Source organism: Dufourea novaeangliae, unplaced genomic scaffold (assembly GCF_001272555.1).
Source record: "Dufourea novaeangliae isolate 0120121106 unplaced genomic scaffold, ASM127255v1 scaffold3, whole genome shotgun sequence".
Classification (NCBI taxonomy): domain Eukaryota; kingdom Metazoa; phylum Arthropoda; class Insecta; order Hymenoptera; family Halictidae; genus Dufourea; species Dufourea novaeangliae.
Window position 1 is genome coordinate 348,701 of NW_015373880.1, and position 24,319 is coordinate 373,019.

At 37.1% G+C, this 24,319-nt stretch overlaps 1 protein-coding gene across 1 annotated transcript; it reads left to right on the forward strand.

The window, feature by feature from the left end:
- The first annotated feature begins 13,181 nt into the window (after window positions 1-13,181).
- LOC107193705 (putative mediator of RNA polymerase II transcription subunit 12) lies at window positions 13,182-23,133 on the forward strand. The gene is made up of 2 exons (XM_015583232.1): window positions 13,182-13,232; window positions 21,388-23,133. Exons 1-2 carry the CDS (start codon window positions 13,182-13,184, stop codon window positions 23,131-23,133), a joined length of 1,797 nt encoding a protein of 598 aa, XP_015438718.1.
- Window positions 23,134-24,319: the final 1,186 nt, after the last annotated feature.

A 24,319-nucleotide genomic window follows, 5' to 3' on the forward strand; every position in this document is an offset into this window, starting at 1 on the left:
ATTGGAAGTGAAAAAGTATTGGCCCATAACATTCTTCGGTGACATATTTCATCAGGCATCTATAATCAAATTTGCGTGATGCATTCATTTCGAACATTTTGAGTATATGTAATTAGATTATATTCAATTTACCTACAAAATTACACAAAATCTATTTTTTTCAACTTTTTACAAATTATTGGTCTTTCACATACGCTACTACAATGTTGTGTAGAGGAATTATTATAGATTACTACATATAGCGATCCAATATTTTTGTGTATCAGCGAATGCTGTAAGAACAAACCATAAATATCCACTATCGATTAATCATGCTTAACAAACACACTCACGAAAATATTCCACAGTATCATTCCTCGACCTTGATATTCCATACTCTCTGTATCCTTCTCTTAAGAAACTATACTACTTTCAGTACACATGTCCATCAGCCAATAACTTTTTTGATCCAATATTTCAGACATTTTTTAAATCATCATTGGGAAACATATAGTGCCCAAACTGATACTTTCATTAACACTGAATCTACCAATGCACTCACTGGTCTGTAATTTCTTATAAGAATTGCATCAATTAACCATATTATATTTTCTGCGACTGTCAATTTGATAATCTATTAATATGTATTTACTCATACATCTACAATTTTTGTAACTAAACAAAAAAATTGGTTGCAAATTAAGGTGTATGTACAAGTAAATGAACACGTACCAGTGAATGAACATTGTATATAAAAGTGAGTAAATTAAGGTATTAAAATAAGCAAATGATTAAGTATTCATTTTTTTTTAATTCCTTGGTTCATATTCAAACAATTTTCGCGCTATTGGTTAGAAATGTTCATTTAGCCAATATTGTTCACGCACTGATGAAATCTGTATTTTTTTCTGTTTAATTTAATTAATTACATTGTGCCAATTTTTTTAAATAAAAATCTATAGGTTATAAAAAGCTATAGATATTAGAAAATCTAATTTTCACGTGGCAAATATTTATTAATACTATTATCATTTAAAATTTGACATTAACAGTTTCCCAGTCTCTTAAATGTTCATTTATTAGTTGCGTTTACTCCGTGGTAGTTCCACGGTCCGTCCAACGAGACAAGCCAGTGAAAATAACCAAAGCATTCGCGTGCTAAGCCCAGCTATTGGCTAGTAACTGTCTCTGTCTCTGTCCCAATGGTCATCACCTCCCTTTGTTTCTACCTACTGACTCAACTCGTTGGATGAAGTATAGCGCTGAACTAGATCCCATTGTATAATATTCAGTCACTGGCGAAACGTCAACCTAGTCAATACCCTAACCACAGATAATCAAAGTCATGAAGTATGACTCTCCAACGCATCGCACGCTTTCCAACCGTTGAAACCAAGGAAAAACCGAGCGAAGGAATAACCAACGACTCCGTTCATAAGACAAGGGCATAGCAATCCTTGCATACCAATGCCGCGTTCTCAACGCCCATACAAACTGAGTCACGTTCACTCTTACTGCTACGCGCGAAACCATATTTAGACTCTAAACGCTTTTTCTCCACTGTGCATTTGGCCGGGCCCTGGTTTTCTTAACCGGGAACGTTTCGCTCTTTACACTTTCAAATATTCCTTCGTTTCAACCTTACGCGACGAACAATCGCGGCTCCAGTAGTATAGAACGTTCGCGGACCCTTTCACGTTCTATCCACCGCTTCCGGCGGATACGTTTTGCCAGGAAACGGGACGACACCCGCGTGTCATCTTGCATCCTCTTTCGCGTCCAACAGAGCAACCTGACAGAGATCTTGAGAAATATGCCTCGAGTTATTCACTTGTCGCGACTTTCGCGGCTCGTGTCCCGGCTCTTTCAGTGCACAGATTGTATCTAGGAAATTGATTAAAGCTTCTAGTATCAAGCTGTGTATGAAAATGAGAGTGAAGCTTCAGATGAACCTTCAACTTTTATTCTAAAAAGTGTTCATTCTATAATTTATTAAAAAAATTCGTTTGATAAGTACAATCACTGACAAGTTCTTCCATGGAAGATTGTCACTTTTATTTGAACAAATTACGTACCAAAATGTGAATTTTATTTCAAAACTAAGACAAAACTTGTCACGAGGGGTGATAAAAGTGGGTACTGAGAATACATAAATGGAAATGGTATAAACATAGTTTAAACTTAATTATAAATCCCAACTTAAGTTTGTCCCTTGGTGTCAAATTGACACATAGGTAAACAATTAATATAACGAAGAGATAGTTAAATTTCCAAATTCTTGGAAGCAACAGTCACGGAGTCTCAGTTAAATTTACCTACATATGACAGAATAACATCATTTCTTAGGAGAAGATGTGTAAAATTACCACAAGGAGCTGATAAGGGTTAATTTAGAAATATGTGAATGAATCTGTCAGTCATTGTATTTGGAATAGTTTATTCTCGATCCGTTGTGGATTACTGAAATCGTCCGTAGATTTCATATTCATATTATGTCTAGTATGCTTAATGGAATTGTATCTGACAAACTTTTCATACAAATTCCAATCGTGTCGGAACCAGTGCTTATGGCCTTTTTTATTTATTAAATTTCTAATTCCCCCGAAAAACGTATTTTTAACACAATTAACGATATGAATGTCACAAGTATCAGACACTCAGATTTCCGTTTACTCCTTGACGGTTACTGGTGATCGTCATTTTAATATAAAATTAGAGTAAAACACGAATGATTAAGATCAAATTCATCCGATGAGCATGCAGAAATATAATAACTTAATTAACTTATATTCCACTAATTTTTGTTAAGTCATTGGAAATATTCTTACGAAGTAAAAATTTCTGCATGGACAGATGTCCCAACTTTTCCTATTAATGCATGAACTTTTCTAAGATTGTATCACCGATGTTTTTAAATTCCTGACCTTGCAAACGAAAGTACAACGGATACGAGAATAATTTTTATAGCTTCCTGAATTAATTAAGATTTTACTGACAGTATTATGAAGACATACGGTGAGTCGATAGGCAGCTTCATTGGAAACCTTGAAGTGCAATACTTGATTCACGTAGTCCCGATTCATCGTTCTGTACTTATCTTAATTGCATCAGGAAGTTATTGAATTATATTAATCAATTACCCATGATTTCATAGCTATTCGGTTAATCGTTCCAAATAATCCATGGTGTTATTGTAATACCCAACGCTTATGGAGTGATTCAGTGCATCCTAGAGACGTGAGAAAGAACTCAATGAACAAGTGATCAAACATGCGTTCATTTCCTCTTATACATAAAAGGATGTAAATTCCATTCCAATTAATAAATGTTCGGTTAAGCAAACCTTTTCTTTATTATACATGAAATAACAAGAGTAACTAGGGTATTGATTTTAGTTTAAAAAATTAGTTGAAAATATGAAATAAATTTATTTCGTTGAGGGTTTTGTTTCCAGGAATCTCAAATTCGAAAGTTTATTTGATGCTGTATTCAGGCTACATTACAGTAAACGGAAACAATACTTAATGAACAGACACTTTGCCCAAATCCCATTTAGTAGCACGTGTGTGTAACTCATTTAAGTCGTTTTTATCGAAAATACAGCCACATTCACAAAAATTTCATTTTATACTTCGATCTTATTTTCTTGTGAATAATCAACCCTGAAACTGTGTACCACTAGTTTGCCCCGCCATGTACACTGTAGATTATAAATATTGTGGAACAAACATCGCTAAGAAAGGGATGATGTTCTAAAAGAAGATCAGTTTTCTTATATTAAGGATCATAAAAACTGCAGAACTTTCGGTACCACTATATTGTTTCGAAAACGTTGGTCACAGACCACTCTAGGTCTCCATCACTCTCTTCAGAGAAATTTATTTACCTTCTGGTTTAGATATTGAAAATACACGAAGCAGGGGTAATGAATAACATAAAAAATATGTAAGTGAATATTGTAAAACACATTCTGATTTTACCAAATGAAGTATGTTGACTTAGAAATCGAAGCGTCATATAGAGCATATGTCAGGTCGGGTACCACAACCGAGCATGGGGTGATTCTATAAAAAAAAATCCAAAAGAAAAGAAGTTTCGAGATAATCGAATTTGAAACTTCGTCGGATACATGGACTATAGAATAGGACTTCACCAACGCGTCCATTCATTGTAGGCCATCGCTACTTGTTGCTACCACAAGTACCGTACTTTAGACGAATGTTTCCAAAATTCCTCAATCCCACTTTTTTCGAAAACAAAGCCTCAAACGGAAAAATTTTATTCTTCTTCGACCTATTTTTTCTTATACAATCACCAACTGCCCGGTTGTACTACCCGAACTGAGACATTCTGTGCATATAATGCCTGGAAACGAATGTGTTAATACTTTGCCTCCACGTCACCCAAATATGAATGAAGCGTACACTACAATGAGGCTGGACGATTTAAATACCGTTACAAAATGTTTGCATAAAATTAATATCGCAGAATAATTTTAAACAAGCCCAAAAACCTCTACTAAAGAAACGCATATTCGTCGACTGATGGCTTAGATTACTTAGAAAATGAAATAAATTGTGTCTGGCTACGTACGACTTTTTTCACTCTGGCAGACAATGTGTTAAACTGGAAAAGAAGTATTTATTAGACACAGATCCTTCGTCCATAGATATTTCTTACAAACAAAACGGTTACAGACCGTTCCACGATTAACGTCACGACACACCGCAACGTCTTTACGTTACGATCGTGACGTTAATTAAAATACGCCAACGGGTAAATTAATCTAACGCGCGTCATCGATCCCGTACAGCTTCCGCTACGGAAATACCCGCAAGGAAAGTCTGGTCGGGAGACATTTTAACTACTTCCTCTCTTGAAACTCGATATAATCAAACGCCAAGACACTGCTGGTGGTATCTAGATCAGATATGCGTTACGCGTTCGCCTGGTCCGCATACGGTACGTGCCGCAACCGAGAATGTGATTCGGAAAATGTGACCAGTTACCGGCACCATGATTCTTTCTTTTTTCTTTTTTCTTACTTCTAATGCCGACGGTTTACCTTCACCGTGAAAGTGACCGTTTGTTTGTATCCTGGCCCCCATTACCACCGACCGGCTGTGTCAGAACCGATGTGTGCAATCATCGCGATTGGATCGATCCAGGAACTGTTTGTCGGAAAGAAAACATCCTTAACATATTCACCGCCTGACGTACTTCATCTGACTTTCCATTCGCGTTAACAGGATTATCGTGCATTAAAATAACTGCCACCGGTGACCGGCGGATCGTAACGACCAGCATGGTGACGGTCACCGGCGACCGGCGGATCGTAACGACTAGCATGGCGGCGGTCACCGGCGGCCGGCGGATCGGAACGGCCAGCATGACGCCGGTCACCGGTGACCGGCGGACCGTAACAACTAAGCCAGTGATGTGAGCGACAAATCCAGTGACGGCCACCGCTGACCGACAAGACGTAACTATAAGCCCGTTGACGGTCATCGGTGACCAACAAAACGTGAACGGCAACTCAATTGGCGGTCACCGGTGACCGACAAAACGTAAACGACCAGCATGGTGACGGTCACCGATGACCGACCGATCGTAACGTCCAGCATTGTGACGGTCGCCGGTGACCGGCAGATCGTAACAACTAAGCCATCGGCGGCCACATGGTGACCGTCAATGGCTTTATCGTTACGGGTCGCCGGTCACCAGTGAACGTATAAGCAATGTTAGCGTAAAACCCACTGTCGGTTGCTGATGACCGTCATCGTCTAATAAACAACAAACCCAATATCGGTCACAGGTGACCGTCACGGCATAAACTATGAAATCGATTTCGAGCACCGGTGACCGTCTCGGCGTGAACGGCAAAACCAATGTCGGTCACCAGTGATAGTCACAGCGTAAGCAAGAAATCCGCTGTCGGTTACTCGTGACCGTCATCGTGTAAATGGTAAACTAAATGTTAGTCACTGATGAACGTCATGGCGGCGAGTGCGTTAAAGGATTAAGGATCGATAAATATAATTTAAACATTTTTTTAAAGACATTAGCTTGGTATTGTTTGACAAATATAGTTGAAGCAGTTATGGCTGACATAAGTTTGTTACAAACAGATAGAGGTACTGTATATGTATATGTACAATCAGTATTTTTGTTAGATACATAAATTTGACGATAATATGACATTAGTGCATATAGTAGTATGAGATAGTAGTTTAATTTGAAGTATTAACAAAAAAGGAATTGGAAAATTACTGGCGAAGAAATTACTGTGATCACAATTCTAAATATTTAGAATCAAAGCTTTTGAAAAGGTAAATGATAGTAGAGCAAAAATAAAACAAACACTGGAATAGTGAAAAATGTACATGACTTCGTTAATGAAACGTTTTAAGATCAAAATACTGATGAATTATTACCAAGGAAAAAACATTCATTTAATACTAATTTAGTTGTCCTTGATTAAAACCATACCTTGATGTATCTAATTTTTATACTATTTAGAAGAATGTATTTATATATTTAAATACAGGGTTTATATTTGTCAGAAAAGCAATTTATACTATTTTTAAATGTGTAATTTGTAGTAGTAGTGGAATAGGAAAATGTATAACATTTTGAATAATATATTTCCTGTGTACTAGAAGTGTACATAGTGGAATAAATTGAAGTAATTGTAGCCAATAGGAACACTCCCCTCAGCTACCGCCTTCTTCAAACAACAACCTCACTTTTACTTTCGAAAGAGTAATTCAGGACGTCTTGATCAGACCGATCGCAACGAGGTCCGTTTTCTTTCTCTGTAAACATAGAATTCGAATGATTGGGAATACAACTATTTCGAACTATTATCCTGACTGTAAAGTTTATACCAAAAATGGTAATATTGAACAATTCGAGATTATAATCTTTGTCTGGAATCCTTGATAATTGCCATTAAAAAGATCAACACATCTTATTACAATTGATAACACCATTTATGAAATAAAAACAGGTGAAACTTTACATGAATAACAAATGGTACATAATAATTGGTAACATTGTACAATAAATAGTGACGTATCCAAGTGAACAGTTATATAACACATCTCTCCACCATTACATGGACCCGTCTCCTACATTAAAATCTCTTCTATTGAATTTCTCGTATGAAATTCAATAATAAAAATTATTTAATTCTCAGCACAACTATTATTTCAACAAAATCGTTTACTAAATGTACCAATAAGTAATTCCCTATTTTCTATTAAATTCTAGATGTCCTTTCAAAGCAATCAAAATCGTATGTCGTTTAAAACATATTCTTCCTTGTTTCCCAACATTCTTCTCTATCTTTAAAACTGAAAATAACAAAAGGATGATTTCAATTAAAACTATATTAAATGTCAAAAAAAGTCTACTACACCTAATAAATTAAATAGAAATAAATTCTCCCTCCTTAGAAACGTCTAATACCTCACTGTATTCCTTGCTCATTGGAAAGGTGTTATTCGCATTTCGCTTGAACAGTTATTGCAAAACATGTTCCCCGATTTTCCTTCCTCAGAAAGATTTGCAACGATCCCCTGTTAATATAATTATGTCCAGTTATCTCGGCAACAAACGGCACCGGCTGAGATTCCATGGAAACGTTCGAACGTCTGCATTCAGCCGGTGGACTGGGCCGATAAAGTTTACTTTCGTAGGTGTATTTTAAGATAAGACAGGTATATGGGTACGTGGCTGCGCGGCGTGCTGTTCTTCCTTTCTCTGGAAAGTCAAAGCCAGTGGGCTACACAAGGCGTGGTATAGTTGGGCCCGATTCCTTCCAACTAGATCGACCGAATGTGTCCGTGCCTCTCACTGTATGTGACTGGCATGCTCTAACGGTGATTATAGAGGCCAGCCACGGCGTCACGATTTTCCAGACCAGATGGAGAGTCATTAGACTGTACACGCTTTCAATGGGGCCTGCCTATCGAGGAACCATTCTCGGCAATAATGACGAAGTAGCGAACGATCCTGATTTCGTGCGACTTTAATCGAGCCCAGTCGACGATTAGCTCCGATAATCAGCTACGGAGAAAAATTGAATCCTTCCTGGCTACTTGGTTTCGTGTCCCCATCGATCTTTTTTATTAGACTCTCGGGTCTCAATTATCTCTTGTTTTGTAATGAAAGTTGGCTAGCAATGTTGTTATTTCCTCCCATCTTTCTATCGAAAGAACTATTTTTGAACGAAGGATTTACTTTCAAGTCTTGGCGCTAATTGGTCTGGAAACATAGGTATTAGAGTTTTCAATCGAAGCTTCATCGTGTGATAAAATTTTTATGATTAAATCTTCATGGATATAATTTTGTTGTATTTAGACGGTTTATTTGTATTTACTTGAGGGAAGTTTAACATGTAGACCGGTTGCAGACTTCCTTTCAGTAGTTTTCTTCACTGTGACCTTTATTCTTGTTGCTGCGGAGTTCCATTTCTTTGCAGACGCAAGAAGTGTTCTAAATTCAGTGAAGCGCGACACTAAATGTGAACTCTCGGTTTCAACTGGGTTTTATTGGATGCCAGAGATTTCTTTGGCAGTTAAACGGTACTTTTCAAGAAGTAAATGTAGATTCTTATGAATTGGGATAATTTATTTGTGCGGTGAAGGCAAAAGGTACAGAGAATTGTCCTGAACAATTTATTGAAGATGGAAAAATACGTATAGGATCGATAGAAACAATAGTATTTATCAAATTCTAGAATAAATAGAATACTACACGATTTAAATTTTTATTTAAGCCTTGAGAACATTCGTAGCACTTTCGGGACGAACATTTCTAGAACATTCGAAGTTCAAGTCTTACGAACATCCCAGGGATGTTCAAAATGGACGTAGGATATTCGGATATAAACTGAAAATGAAACGGACGTTTGGATATACGGTGCTGTCTGGGTCCATACTATCCTTTATCCTACATTACTTATCCACATTATTCATTTTCCTGCAATATTTCTCCATATAACTCCGATTCTTATATTATTCTAACTACTATTCCTTGCTACATTATTTCTATTCTTATATTATTCTTCCACATTATTCTTTTTATCCATTATTCCTCAATACTACTCATCTTTCTACATTATTCGTGCATATTACCCTTTTCTTATATTATTCCTTTACATTATTCCTTTACATTATCTACGCATTCTCCGCTTTCTTATATCATTATTTTCGTATAAACCAGTCACGAATCGACCTGCTGGCCGAAATAAGTCCGTGACCCAGCGGACTGTCCAGATCTTTCGAAAATGACCTTCGGTGTTCTCCCTCGCGTATCATTACGAAACCATTCATTTGTCATGTGCACGCCGATGCTGCGTATTTCATCAGGCAGCGGGGGGAGGGGACACGTTATCCCAGTCTATCAACGCGAGGAAAGGATAGTCGCATTTTATCACGGGTTCCGCTGGAAATTAATCGGCGCACGCTCAGGGAACATGATGCATACCGTATCGTTCGAAAGTCCCGCAACAACGTTACCTCCCTGTCTCAAGGACGAACTGTGTGCCAAAGCCGTCTCGAATATTCCCAACGACCGCGCGTTCGCCATCGATCGAGCAATCGATGTCCATGTTATCGTCATCGACACAGGATCTGATATCACTCGAAGGTTCCGTATTGTGAAATCATCGATTCCGCGGTGACATTTTGTTACATCGGTGTTCTCAGATTTATCCTGTTATACAGTACCGGACAAAAGTATTCGTACGCCCTTTAAAACGGAACAACTTGTTTAAAATTGGCACAAATTACTTGAGTTTTTCCGTAAAGTTAGGGACATCGGTTTACTAAATGATATGTAAACAAAAAATTGAAAAAGTTGCAATTGATCGGAATCGCGAAGAAAATAGTAAAGGTCATTTTTACGACTTTTTAATCTGAGACTATAATGAAAATTTAATAAATACATATCGAAAATTTATGTTTGTTATACACATGTTGAAAATTTCATCAAAACGGTTAAGGTTGTTATGAGATGCAAACGATTAAAAATGTTGAAAATCACAGTTTTTCCGGAGTTTCGACCTGCAACTGCAGTAAATTTAACAGTTCTCACATCTTTTGATGGCTGCCGCTCGTTTCTGTATCAACCGATTTCAATGAAAGTTTCAGTATGTATATAACTAACGTAAATTTTCGGTATGTATTTATTAAATTTTCATTATAGCCTCAGACTTAAAAATTGTACAAAAACGACCTTTACTATTTTCTTCACGATTCCGACCAATTGCAACTTTTTCAATTCTTTTTACACATCATTTAGTAAACTAATATTCCTAACTTCACAAAAGAACTGAAGTCCTTTGGACCTGTTTTAAAAAAGTTATTCCATTTTAAAAGGTGTACGAATACTTTTGTCCGGTACCGTATATTACTTCATTTATTCTAATAAATTTGAAACGTACAAGAAAATAATATTTATACAGTACTTTAACCGTCAAACGGCGGTGTCTGGGTCCATTTTGACCCAAGATTTTAAAAACTTTACTCACACCTTCAATTACAAAAACTAACTGAAGTGTACAGTTGTTTATATTAACATTTCATAAAAAGACACATATATTTTGTAGACATTATAGTTCCAAAACACATCTAAAGATAGATGAGGAGGGATCTATCTGGACCCAGGTATCTTCATCTGTTCAATTATCGAAAAGATCCATCTTTTCATGGTCAATGATGACAGATTGTATTGAACAATTATAGAATTCTATCGTCTGGTTGCTTCATTAGTCCATCATTAGATGGACACTTCTGTATTAAAAACTTTTCTGTTTCTAGTATGGAATTCAGTAACAGTAACTGTTTAATTTATCGATTTCAATAGAATCATTTATTAAATGTATGTGTTTTTTATTCTATTATGTATTAATTTATTTAATGGATTTACCTCATGTGTTATCTTAATGGATTTGAAACGTCAGATGAAAGATACTGTAGCAGCATAATTTTATAAAAGTGATCAATGTGCCTGTGTTTTTCAATTAGTACGCAATTACAAAATTGGAGTTCATCTCTATTAGACATGATGGAACTGATCTGTTATGTAAAAAGCTCTTTATCTTTAGGTTATATAGTTTCTAAACATTCAGTACAACAATGGGTACAACAATGATAATTTGAGCGACAATTACGAAATACATGTATGTATAGTTAAATTACGAGCAACAGAGTATCTACAATCTGTGGCTACGTCCATGAATTGTGTATCAAATTTATATAGAGCATTGGAGAGTGACTTAATAAATAACTGAAAGTTATAATCTATTTATTCCATAGTCAAGTTATAAGATTTGCTTATAGTCACAAATTCACGCATTTTAATAACATTTAGTATTGTTATTGCAAATCTGTCAAATCAGGATATTTATGAGCGGGAAGGAAATTTCAGAAGTGGAGGCAATAATTAATTTACTAAAAATATAGATTGGTGCAGTCCACAGATGAAAAACAAATTTGCAATAACTCGAAAATATTAATAACTATAACGAACGAGTCCAATTTCTTGAGGTGTCAGCTATTTTACAATACGTGCAATTCTAAAGGAATTGCTTATAAGGCTTTACTCATGGCAAACCTGCTCCAGTAAATCACATGGTACCATTATTTCGCAAGTGGTCATACTGAACCTTGACATTATGAGAGTGAAAACATTACTCAGTTGACTTGGGGAATGATTTAATGTCATTATTCGGTTCTTTTTCACCGTGCCCCGATTTGCTCCATATTGTTAACACTTCAATTAAATCAGAAATAATATGTTGGGTCTCAATAGTAAATTATTTTTGCATACCATGGAGTGGAACATTGAAGAGTCAAAAAACATTTGTCTTGAATTTCTTTTGTCATATTTGAAATTTTCTGCAACTACAAAACAACAACAATACAAAAAAATTATATAATCAAACAAAAAATGCGCTAAAAGTTTTTTTCGAAGTCACTTGCTTAACATTTAAAATATATAATTATTTTCAGTAATACATTTGAATTATTATAAATCATTACATAAATATTTCTGCTATTGACATTTGATTCTGATTAGTAAAATATTGTAAACAATATCAGTACCCTTTTGACCGTTCCAGAAATTGAAAATATCGTTAAAGAAAAATGTGAATTGCACAATTAATTTTCTCATAGTTTCAACAAAATCATATTGACACTTCTGCAATATCATTTAATAATTCACTTGAGTTCAACAATAAACAATGTAACAAGTCGGTAGAAAACTTCAAAGTGTCAAAGAATTGAAATACCGTAAATCCTCGATAACTGTTCGAAGGCTCCTCGGCACTTAACATTAGATATTTCATAACCTAATGGCCATACGCGGCTAAAACAAATATCATCAGCTTCAGAATTTCAAGCATTGTGCTAAACCCCATTATAAATTCAGCGTCACACCTATGTATCCCTCTTTATCAGTGCCAAGGAGCCTTCCTACACTTATCGAGAATTTACTGTACGTCGAAGTAACGAGGGATTGATTCAGTGAGAGAACTGCTTCCTTTCATGCCTATTATTTCATAAACGTAATCTTCCTGGTATGCATAAGTATAAAAAGCTGTAATTAAAACGGCAGCGTTTTCTGTAGGCTTCTCGAAGGCGTGTACCTCGGCTTTTATGCAAGAATTTTCGCTTACGTCGTCGGTTCCACGCCGAATTCCACATACCGCGGTATACCAAAAGAAGGCATCACGTAATTGTATACGCCGATATGTTTTCTCTGTAACGGAAACTTGATAGAACCGCGGCAGACGCAAGGAATCTGTGTTACATGGTCAATAATATATGGACATGCATTAAGCATGAAAAATGATAGTCGTTTTTTGCGTGTTCTCCCGTTCCACTTAAGGACGTTCGAAAGCTGAGTAACACATCGATAGCATTGGGAAAAATACTGCGTAACGATAAAAGAAAGAAGTGTACATGACGAAAAACAATGGTGACTCGACTTTATTTTATGTTGTACAGCTATTATAATAGGACAGCAAACAGGTACGGGAAGAAAAAGTGTAGAAGGGAGAAGTAAAATAATGTAAACCTGTACGAAGGTATAAAGAAGAATATGTAATGGGCGAGGTTTAGCTATATACAATAAGCTGCTGTTAGATTTGACTTTGATTATACGGAATATTGAACGAACTGGTAGAAGAAATGATGGAAGAGATGATGGAAGAAATGATGCAAGAAATGATGGAAGAAATGGTGAAAAAAATAATAGAAAAAATGGTGGAAGAAATGATGTAAGAAATAATAGAAGAAATACACCAATGACTGGATTCAAGGAACTGCATCTTCAATTATTACTTCTAATAATGTTATTCAAATAGTTATTCGAATTCGTCTGGTGAAGTATTATTATTTCACACTTATTTGAATAGGCTCAAAAAAGATGAAAAAATTCAGAGGTTAGTTTTACAAACTTTACAAATGTTTTATTGGATTTATCAAAGTAACATGTTTATTGATACACAATCGACTAAATTGAAACGAGGGGAAAGTAAATTTAAAAATTTGAAAGGATAAAGGTCATTCAGTCACACCATTTAAGAAAAGGGAAGAAAAAATCGAGATTGTATGACGAGTACAAGTAACGGAAATCCCTGTTATTGGTGCTGCAGAGTCTGCGTAACCACTGAAAGTGATAGTTGAAATGACAGTGTTTCCTGCAAGCCGACGAACGCGGGGCATTTTTAACGAAGGAATTGAGTTCAGAGAAGCGTGGTTTATAATTACCGTAAAAAGCAGAATTCCACTATAACAGTAAAAGTGAACCATAGAGTAACGCACGAAATGGAACCGTTACTCTATACCAGAATAAATGAAAGATCAATTAAACGACTAAAATTTATTTTCGACAAAATATGTTACCAGAAGGTTAAAGACATTTTATTACACTTTATTTAGATCTTAACAAAAAAAGTAAATGTATAAACTTTGCAATTGTAATTCTTTTATCAAAACGTGAAATACCTAGCAAAAAGTGCTTTCTTTCAAACAATTTCTATCGCCGTAAATTATTAAAGGGAGATAAGACACTACTGCTCATAAGTAGATTGTGAAAGTTTATAAAAATTCACTATTTTGAATACAAATATATATAAAAATTAAAAGTGGATAGAACTTTAATTGCTACACTAGGGACTTTCTTACGGTAATAATAACACATAAATAACATCAAAACTTTATTAATCCTTTTGCCCCTAACGCCGGCTATATCTGTCATCCGTAAGCCATTAAATACAAGGTTTTAAATAATAAAACTTCATTCTTATGTGAATTCTATTTTGTTTTCTGTATGAAAATAATATCTTCATTTGGATATAATTCCATATTGTCATATTTCTTCAATTGGATATTTTTAATATTTTCTTCAATTGGAAACAGTGAAGTAACTAAAATAAGGTCGTGATTCCTGCCAGTCTACATATCCGTAATGCATAATCGCAACTCTACTGACGCTGCTGCAGCAAAAGGGTTAAAACCTTCATTACTAATACGTTTACCAATTTAAGAGGTGCATCTATAATGCAGAAAAATACTCATAAGTATTTATCCTCCTATCGAAGAAAGGCTTAGAATTCACATTGAGAATATTCAATAAAAGATCATGAATTTCATTCCCTGTTTGGCTCTTACTGTGAAGGAAGGCAGGTTTCTTCTACGAATCCAGAATACTTTTTACAAAGTGACTCTGATATGGGTTCGATCGTTACAGGTGGTAAACGCCTGCGAATCCTATGATATTTAATTAGATCAGTTGAACCGAATCGAATCGTAGCCAGCCGTGGAAAAGTTAAGTATCTAAACAGGATCTCTATTACGCGGATCAACCAGTAGGTACATACTCTCCGTTTCGCGTGCTGTGAACGAACGCGAAAAAGTGACAGTTGGGAACGTTTCCTGTGGGTCGTCGCGAGGCGTGGTGTGTGTGTGTGTGTGTGAGTCTGTCTTTTGTTGCGAGCATTTGCTCTCGGCTCGGTTCAAGGAGATCCAAAAGCGACTGCCGCAGCGGCGCACACCGAAGAAATACACAGCAGCGAGTTACGACGCTCTGAATCTGAATCTCTCACGGTAACCACGCCGCCATAATCCTGCCTCGCCCCGTATTCGGGTCAACCGTAGTGTAGTAGGAATTACGTAACACGTGTGCGCCGGGGCGGTTCCCACCGAGTCGCTATACCGGAAGTCGGGACCACCAGGTTCTTGCCGTAAGGACATACGGTCAGCCTCCGTCGAGCATGGGAAATCCTGGTTATAATAGGAAAACTTATCGAGGATGAATCAGCCGCGACAAAAAGTATTACAAGGAAACTGAAACCTATTCGCAGATGGTATGGAAATAAGAGTGCAGATATGCAAATGGCAGAATAGAAGAACGTTTATGTTGATGTCTTCTTCAAGTTTTCGCTGTTGAGGATTAGGTGTTATTTCGAGCGGTTGATATGTATAATATATTTACATCTTTTGCTGTTTTTGAAACATATTGGTATATACACACTTAGGCGTATCTGGTAATTCACTACTACGCTACCGTAAGTTGGGACAATTTTGATTCAAAGTAACTTTCTCTTAAGGTTAAGAAATAATCATTTTCGATTTTGCAGCTCTTTTACAGGTATTGTTACGTGAAATGCCTTTTCACGAAAAGATCCAGTTAATTTAACAATTTGCAGAGCTGCAAAATCAAAAATGATCATTTTCTGACTTCGGAAAGAAGTTACCTTGCATGAAAAATTCACCAATTAATAAATAACGTAGCACACGAAGTAACAAAGAATTGATATATTACATACAAATATAAATTTTGTCCCAAGTCAGATAATAGTAAATTAGCCGAGTTCGATGCATGTAAACTTCTGTTTTGTTAAAATATTTAATGGTATTCAATCAAGAAATTTCTTCTCATTTCCAGTGATTTTTGGACGAATATCAAGATATTACAGTTGATAGAAAATTCGGATGTGTTAATCCCTGATTTGAATGTTTCTAGGACTGACAAACTAGAAAATAGCATGAAAGAAGCATAAACAAAATTTTAACCCTTCTTTTATGAAAGACTGATACTTTGTCGCTAATTACAATCAGCTATTACTTTTAGCAGTTAAGATTTACATACATTTAAATATTTTCCTCTTCTTGGAACACGTTTTTGTTAATCCAATTAGAATTTTTTTCGATATAAAAACCCAAATACCCAAAGAAATACTGTAAAGTTACGATCAAGAGCTTGTCAAACCGTATTAATTTGCTAATTAAACGTAGGAACTTTTTATACCTTGACTTCTTTTTGTTGTTTAAATGCAATAATTTTCTGAGATTAGTGTGTAATGAATTTTGCATGGTAAAATTAACATTTCACGGCACAAATAATCTTTTCTATGTCTACCTTGTAACATTGCTGGTTGAAGTACAGCATAATAATGGAACCTAAAATTCCTTAATCAATATAATCTTTATACAAATGCAGAAATGTATATGGGGAATGATTGTAAATTTAATTTTTAATGTGTTCTCATTACACGTGGTTTATGGATTGATTAAACCTATGAACGTTTGGAATTGTATTGCAGTGTAACAATTATTGGAATTTTACGTTCTGATGTAAAATCTATTCCATCTACTTGTTTCCCTAAATTCCAACATTCTTTGCAACTTTTGTCATGTTATAAGAATTTCCTGAATTAATGGTACAAGGACATTCATATTTTTCTTCTATTAATTTCTATTGCAATAAATGTGGTTTCTGGCGTCTCAAGTACATTCGTTCCTCTTGGATATTTGCTGTGTGAAAAAGAAGTGTAATAAATTGTTGCAGATACAGTTATTTGTTACGTATAAAACTATTTATTATTTGAAAGCTGCTTTAGAGACTATTTCTTTCTTAATACATACTCACACACGAAAATGTTCTGACATAAAATTTTTCTTTCTAAATAATAATTAGTAATTATTATTTACTCAGTAAGTGTCTTCTGTTAGTGTATCTAAACAATCATATTTTGCTCAACAAATAAGCAAGTAGTGTTATACTGTATGTTCTTTATCTTTTCAAAAATATCTATTAAATGCTCATACTATGTTGCTATTAATATAGCTACTCAAAAATTTACTATACAAATAAATTATGTTTTACGTGCATTTAGTATGTATTATATTATGCTAAGAAAAATAAGTTATTTCGTGAATTACCAAGTTATTTTTGAAATTTTAACTATTACAGTTGAAGTTACAACAGTTTTCAATGACAGCAGTTTATGTCTAATTTATAATTACTTTTCACATCAACACGTAAACGAATGATTCCGATTGCGAAACATTCATTTCCTGATTTATATAGGTCCGTTTGTTTCACTTGCACAACTTTTATCGAATGAAATTGTCCACAATGTAAAAATCGTAATCTATTTCCTTGAATTTACTGATGTATACTGATATATCTGACTATACTGATTGCACAACATCATCGAGCAATGAATCAAAACATTTCACGCTTAAGCACGACATGATTTCTCACGAATAGCAACACCTGAAGTTCTTTCATTCTTAATGTACTTCCTGCTAATCAGAAGAAGTAATAGCAAGGTGATTTCTAACATCACCATAGCCTTATTAGTACGATATTCCAGCAGTGCTATTATTTCATGTACACTATCGCTCATAAGTATTATAACACCTGGTCTTTATAGAGAAAATGCTATATTTTATCAAAATTATATGTTTTAAGCCACTTTTCTTACTTCATAATAGTAGAAGCATTATCCAGCGATTTTTAATATCCCTTATAAAATATTCATTTCTGACTTTCAGGAATTTTGTAATACTCTGTAACATTTACTGCATATTAAATAAATGCCCTAATACTTATGCGTGGGAGTGTATATCAACAGTAATGTAGGATTATTTCAAACAATGCATATAAGAATGATTACTTAATAGGAATGTTATAGATTCATTTAATAAAAATAATATTTTGGACGAAAATGGGTACCATTAAATAATAATATTACGTATAATTTTAATCCCTTACAGCTCATACAATTTCGTCGATTGAGTAGTGAGCATTCGTATATGCAAATGCATCAATCTTGACGTCCCATATCCCCTCATACAAAATATACTGTGCAATAATAAAATTTCATTTAACATCAATTCTGTACTGTGCAATTTTACATATAACATTTCAAACACGTTCGATTATTTAACTACTAGTACCTAACACCGCATAGTTATATTCTTCATTCATATCATGATTTCCTGTACAATACAAGTTTCTTGAACGGGTAAATAAACAAAAATTTATTAAAACTAGCAATACAGTAATAAAAGTTACAGAGAAATATAGAAACAGTTAGGTCGAGATCCTCAGATCCGGTTAAAAAAACTTAGGAGACTATAATAGGAAAAGGAATATGGCAACGTGACTCAAATGGTTCAACCGTGGGCTGACCAGTCCATTCTACCTATATTCCAACAAAACACAAATGAAGATGTTATTTACAGTCTATGTCACTTCTTCGATGCTCTTCATATCTTCGGTTACGAAGACCAATACTTAACATTGACGCTACACAGGCCTGACTCGATCTACCGCATTCTCAAATGTTCAGCTAGCTCCAGTTTGCATAATAAAACAATAGTTCACCGTCGTATCTCTTCGTAACGAATTTGACTGCGCCCAGCGCCGGCGAAGCTTAGGAATCGCGCCATTTCACCGCCATCGCCATAACACTTTCCATCCTCGGTCCGTCCGTTCGACGGTGGACGTTTGCACGGCCAGAAAACGTTAGGGCCTGGCTCGAGCGAGCGATAAGGAATTCAGCCGTGCATACCATTCGCGCGTAGTAGTACTACTCGAGTTCACCGATCCGCGAAACTCGCTCTCTCCTCGCCATCTTCTGTTTCCTATTGACTATAAACCGCGCGCGCCGATGCAGATCCGGTTTCGTGCCTGGAAACTAGAATAACTGGGCTGGTCTGCCGGCATTCTATCGTTAATCCGACTATTTCGATTACCGCTCGTGTGACGTGATAAAGGCACGCTTCCCCACTTCGAGGCCGCAGTGCAAGCCTAACCCAGACACAACCATTTGGAGGCGTCTGACATATGACGAGTGTTTCTACTGCTTAGTTCGCGTGAAATACCGCCCATAAGTATTTCTCACTTTGACTGCCACGTCACCCAAATATGGATGACACGTACAATGCAAAAAGGCTGGATTATTTAAATTTTGTCAGAAAATTTTTGCGCAAAATTAATATCGGAGTATAATTTAAAACAGAACCAACAGCCTCTATTAACTAAACGCATATATTTTCGACAATTTATGATTTAAAAAACGAAATACAGTGTATCTGGCTACGTACAACCTTTTTTACTGTGGCAATCAACGTGTTAAACACACATTGTCGATATTACAATATTAATGAATTCGACATGAATATTCTTCAACACCCTACAGAAAATACTCTGGAAGTTCTCACGCCCTTCCCAGTCATTATTAAAGCCCACCCCTTCTTAAGCCTAATTTCTTGTGTTTTTCAGTGTGTCACACTTTGTTCCGTAGTAAAGTAGTACCTGTAATTTGAGGATATTAACCTTGTACTGTAACAGTCCATTGTCTACGGAACACCAGGCAGACGCAGCTATCCTTCAACTATTTAATACATACTGTACAAAGTAGAGCCAGCCCTTAATCACCTAAAGCATACCTCCTCAAAAGGATGAACAACGCCGGGCACATGCAGCTAGTTTTTAAAGAAATAAGACTGTTCTGTCCGGTCGGTTTAAATTCCACGACACAGTCTACTTGCAATTACCTTTCGAATAAATTCAAAAATTTAAAAGGCCCCGACACAAGGACGGTTTATTTATTTATTAGATCCAGTTATTATTTTCCTCGTCATCATTAAACCCTCAAGATTTGAGTCCAAACACGAGGTACAACAACCGTGGCTGAGATGCCTTCAGAAATTATGAAAAGATTTGAAGAACTTGAAAACTATTGAACCGATTTTGACCAAACATAGCGATTAACCTTCCTGGAAATGTACACTTTAAAACAAAAAAAACAACATTAAGATCGGATCATTCGTTGATGAGCTATGCAGCCACATACATACACAAACATAGGCGTCAAACTTAGAACACCCTTCCTTTTTGCGTTGGGGGTTAAAAAGGCGAACACGCGATCATCAGGCCCTGGTCGAGGGATTCCCGAGGAAGTTGAGTCGACTAGTTTTCGAACTATTCTGCGTTGGTTCGAAAAAGTTCATGTAGGAAGTGGGAGCCTTGAAGAAAGTTTTGACCGACCAGGTATTATTGATATGTAGCTTTGTAAGAGTTGGTTGAACAAGACCCCAAGGATAACAGTGCGGGAAATTGCAATGAAAATGAGTGCTTCCATTGGTATTCTTAGTGAACATTTAAGAAAAATAGGCAAGACACAGAAAATGGATAAGTGGATTCTGCACAAGCTGTGACAGCAACGAAATCCTTCAGAACTTTCCGAAAGACCTAACATTTGTTAATTATCACAACTTACGTTTTTCCCTAACAATTTAATATGTTCGCATTTTGATAGGACAGACATATACAAATCAATGAAGACATTTCGCATGAAAATCATTTATATGTAGGTATTTGTAAAGTATCTCACAAGTTTGCATGATCATGTGAGTGTCCGGTTTATTTTTGGACGTTAGTCTACACCGCCTCGAAACGCTTTTCGCGTGTGTTCGTTTAATTATATATATATATATATTGACGGCAATTATATTAATGGATTGATCGCGTGATACCTCTTATACGGGGAAGCATGCTATGTATTACGTGCGCTCTATGAACGGTAATTATTGAAATTGTATGACAACATCTAACCCAGTACACGCTGATGGAAACTTTGAGTGGGAGAACATAAACGTAATAGAATTATGGGTTGACTGTAGGAATTTCCTGTCGTTGATAGTATTTCAAAACCTCTAAATTTATTTAATTTACAAAGATATTTCGGAACAAAAGCGACTCTTGCCAAATGTTTCGGTTTTTGTGACAACCACAGGTTCTGGTAGTTAGAAGCGAGGCTCACAACGTCATCGAATCTAGACTATCAAAATCTACCTATATCCTGATTTATTCGGAAAAGAAAATTCACCGATCCTTAAGATTCTTAACAACTAGATTAAAAATTGATAAGGATCGTTTTATTGTGAACCCCTCAAATGCTCGAGAAACACAATGAACACATTCTTGTAATTTTGAAAGTTATGTGTATGAAAAACTTGATTCGTTACGAGGCGAACCCTTTTAATAATGGAATTAATCAAGAACAAATTCTAATCCAGTTATTTCTGCTTCCAGGTAATCCCGGCATGCTTTCTGCTGCTAATAGAAGCAAGGCGAGTGGAGGTCCGGCCTCGTGTAGCCGAACCGCAAGTTTATTACGAAGAAGACGACAGCCAGGCGGCTGAAGACGACTATAGTCCAGCGGTCTACCAACCACGCACTCGTGCCCTTCCTTCGCCGCGATCGAAGGACGCTCTGCACCCATCTAAACCGCCTCCAGTTCAGACAATTCGCAATTACAACAAGGTCAACGACGACGGCTCTTTCACTTTCGGCTACGAAGCCGCAGACGGCTCATTTAAAGAGGAGACTCGAGGAACTGATTGTGTGGTACGCGGCAAATACGGTTACATCGATCCCGATGGCAACAAGAGAGAATTCACGTACGTTTCTGGGAATCCTTGCGATCCAAACGCGCCGAAGGATGACGATGATGATCTGTCGGACAAACCAGAAGAAGATGATCTGAATGCACCAGCGAACTACCCCTCGGTAAGACCAGTACCACGCCCTGTGCCAGTAAGACCAAACTATCAACAATCTACCACCCGAGCGCCCACCACAATTTTCCAATCGCAATATCAACTGGACGATGACGCCAGCCAAGAATTGGGTGAAGACGATGTCGTGAAGCCGACTCAGTTGAGACAAGGTGCCTATCGAAACCAAGCTCAACCAACTTACGTCTCCGTAACACCATCAACAGCTCTGTACGAGCCATCGCCTACCGTCAGCCCTAGCCACTACAGATTGGCCTCTTCAACGAGCCAGTATCAGACCACAGCGTCGCCTGTTCTTCGTACTCAACCCACGGTCTCCTCGACAGCCTATCAGACCCACGAAACGACAACCCGCCGTCCGGTAACGCGTCACCCGAAGCCGCAATCGGTCGCAATCACGCCCCGGCCCCACGTTGCACAAGTAGCCGCCCAGTACGTGTCCCCTAGTAGCACCGAGCGTTCAGCGTTAGCGTACGGCCGCCCCTCGGCGGTCACCGTATCGCCCAATCTACGCACGACCACGCTAGCTAGCGCATCTCACCTTGACTTTGCCGCGGAGCTCGAGCGTTACGTGAACACCGTCGGCGTGTCCGCCAGTCCTAAGCCTGTCCAACAGTCGCCCCAACCAACGAAAGCTAGAGCGCCAGTCGCCGCATCAGACCCAATCTACCAGTCGGAGCTCGTGTACGATCCCTCTACCGGTCAGTACCATAACCAACTTTATCAGACACTACCCCAAACCGTGGGCGACTTCAGCCTAAGTCACAAACTCCAACCGTTCGTAGCCCAACCCCAGTCCTATCTCGGACTCCAACAGCTGCAGCAGCTTCAGCCCCAGCAGCAGCTACAGTCCCAGCAGCCCCAGCAGCCCCAGCGTCAGTCTCCACTTTATAAGCAACAGGTTGCCCAACCGGCCCCATCCGCCCCCGCTGCTGCAGTAACCCAACCTCAGGAAGTGTTGTATAGGAAGCAACAGTCCCAGCTGTTGCAACAGTCCCAACAGCTATACGCTCAACAACAACGCCGTCAGCAGCAACAACAACAGCAGCAACAACAACAGCAGCAACAACAACAGCAACAGCAACAACAACAGCAGCAGCAGCAGCTTCAGCAGTCGCATAGACTTCAGCTGCTCGAATCCCAGACGCAACCCCAGTCCTACTACTATGTTGCACCCGCAAGGTCCGCCAACGCTGGTCAACAACCCCTTACCGCAAGTCAGATCGATCATTATCTTCGAGCTAGTGCAGCCGGTTACTGATCAGATTTTAAGCGTGAGTCTTTTCTCCACATACGAAATTAACAGGGAATCCCCATCATTTTTTTATACCATTTGAGCACGTTGCCTAGGCACCTGGCGGCACTTTACCAGGTGTGATAGTGCTGCCAGTAAGCCTGACCGGTACATATTCAGGATTTAATTGAGCACGTGCCGTGCTAGATGTTCCGTTGGACATTGTTGAAGAACAACCAAAATGTTCTTAAGATTGTGGTATAAATTAATATTCGTTCGGGTCATGTATTGTCTTGTTAAAATAGCTTTGATGCTTCATCGAGTTCAACGAAAGGTTTCGTGGTATTCTTGCATGGTGATTAGTACATATGTATCGTAATTATACAGTATTTTCACTAAGTATCGTTCCTTTCAAAGATTCAAAATGTTACACTTAAGCCAGATTCACACTAGCAGTCGAAGGTACGGTCCGATCACGATCAATCTGAATTTAGACTATATCTTTCTCATTAGATTACGTGTGATTGATAAAAACCGTTGCCTGATTTGACGTGATCTGACCGTACCGTGACCGCTAGAGTGAATCCTGCTTTAAACGGCGAAACAATTTGTGATTGATATTGAATTTTGAGTATATCACTAAAATTCACTCTTTTGCAAGATGGTATAATTACATATTGTATGTACACTAGATTTCGTATGCAACATACCGAACTATTTCACTAAATAGAGTACACTCACGTGACAAATCGATTAACACGTTTAATCTATCATAATACAAAAGAAGTACCAAAACGTGCGTACAACATCAATATGAAAATTTACAAATTCCAACGGTAAATTGCAAAAACATAACGACCTTGACAGTGCCGACCTGTAGATTGCGTCATGTATTGAAACAATACTGTGATACAATTAACATTTGCTAAAATTCCTTCAACGTTAATTCTGTGTGATTATATAAAATAACTTTTCCAAACAAAGGCATCGCCTTCTAATTCAGAGTATCGAGAAAAATTTTCTTCATTTTGTAATGACACTTGTTAGATCCAGGAAGCTTTTGCAACGTATATTCAAAGTATCATTTTCGAGTCCAATTTCTGCTCTATTTTTCCATTGTTTACATAGCAAACGATTATCGTTCGAGAGTGAAAGTCAATGACCTGACGCAATGCTCACGTACACGAGATACATTGCCACGTCAATTTCTCAT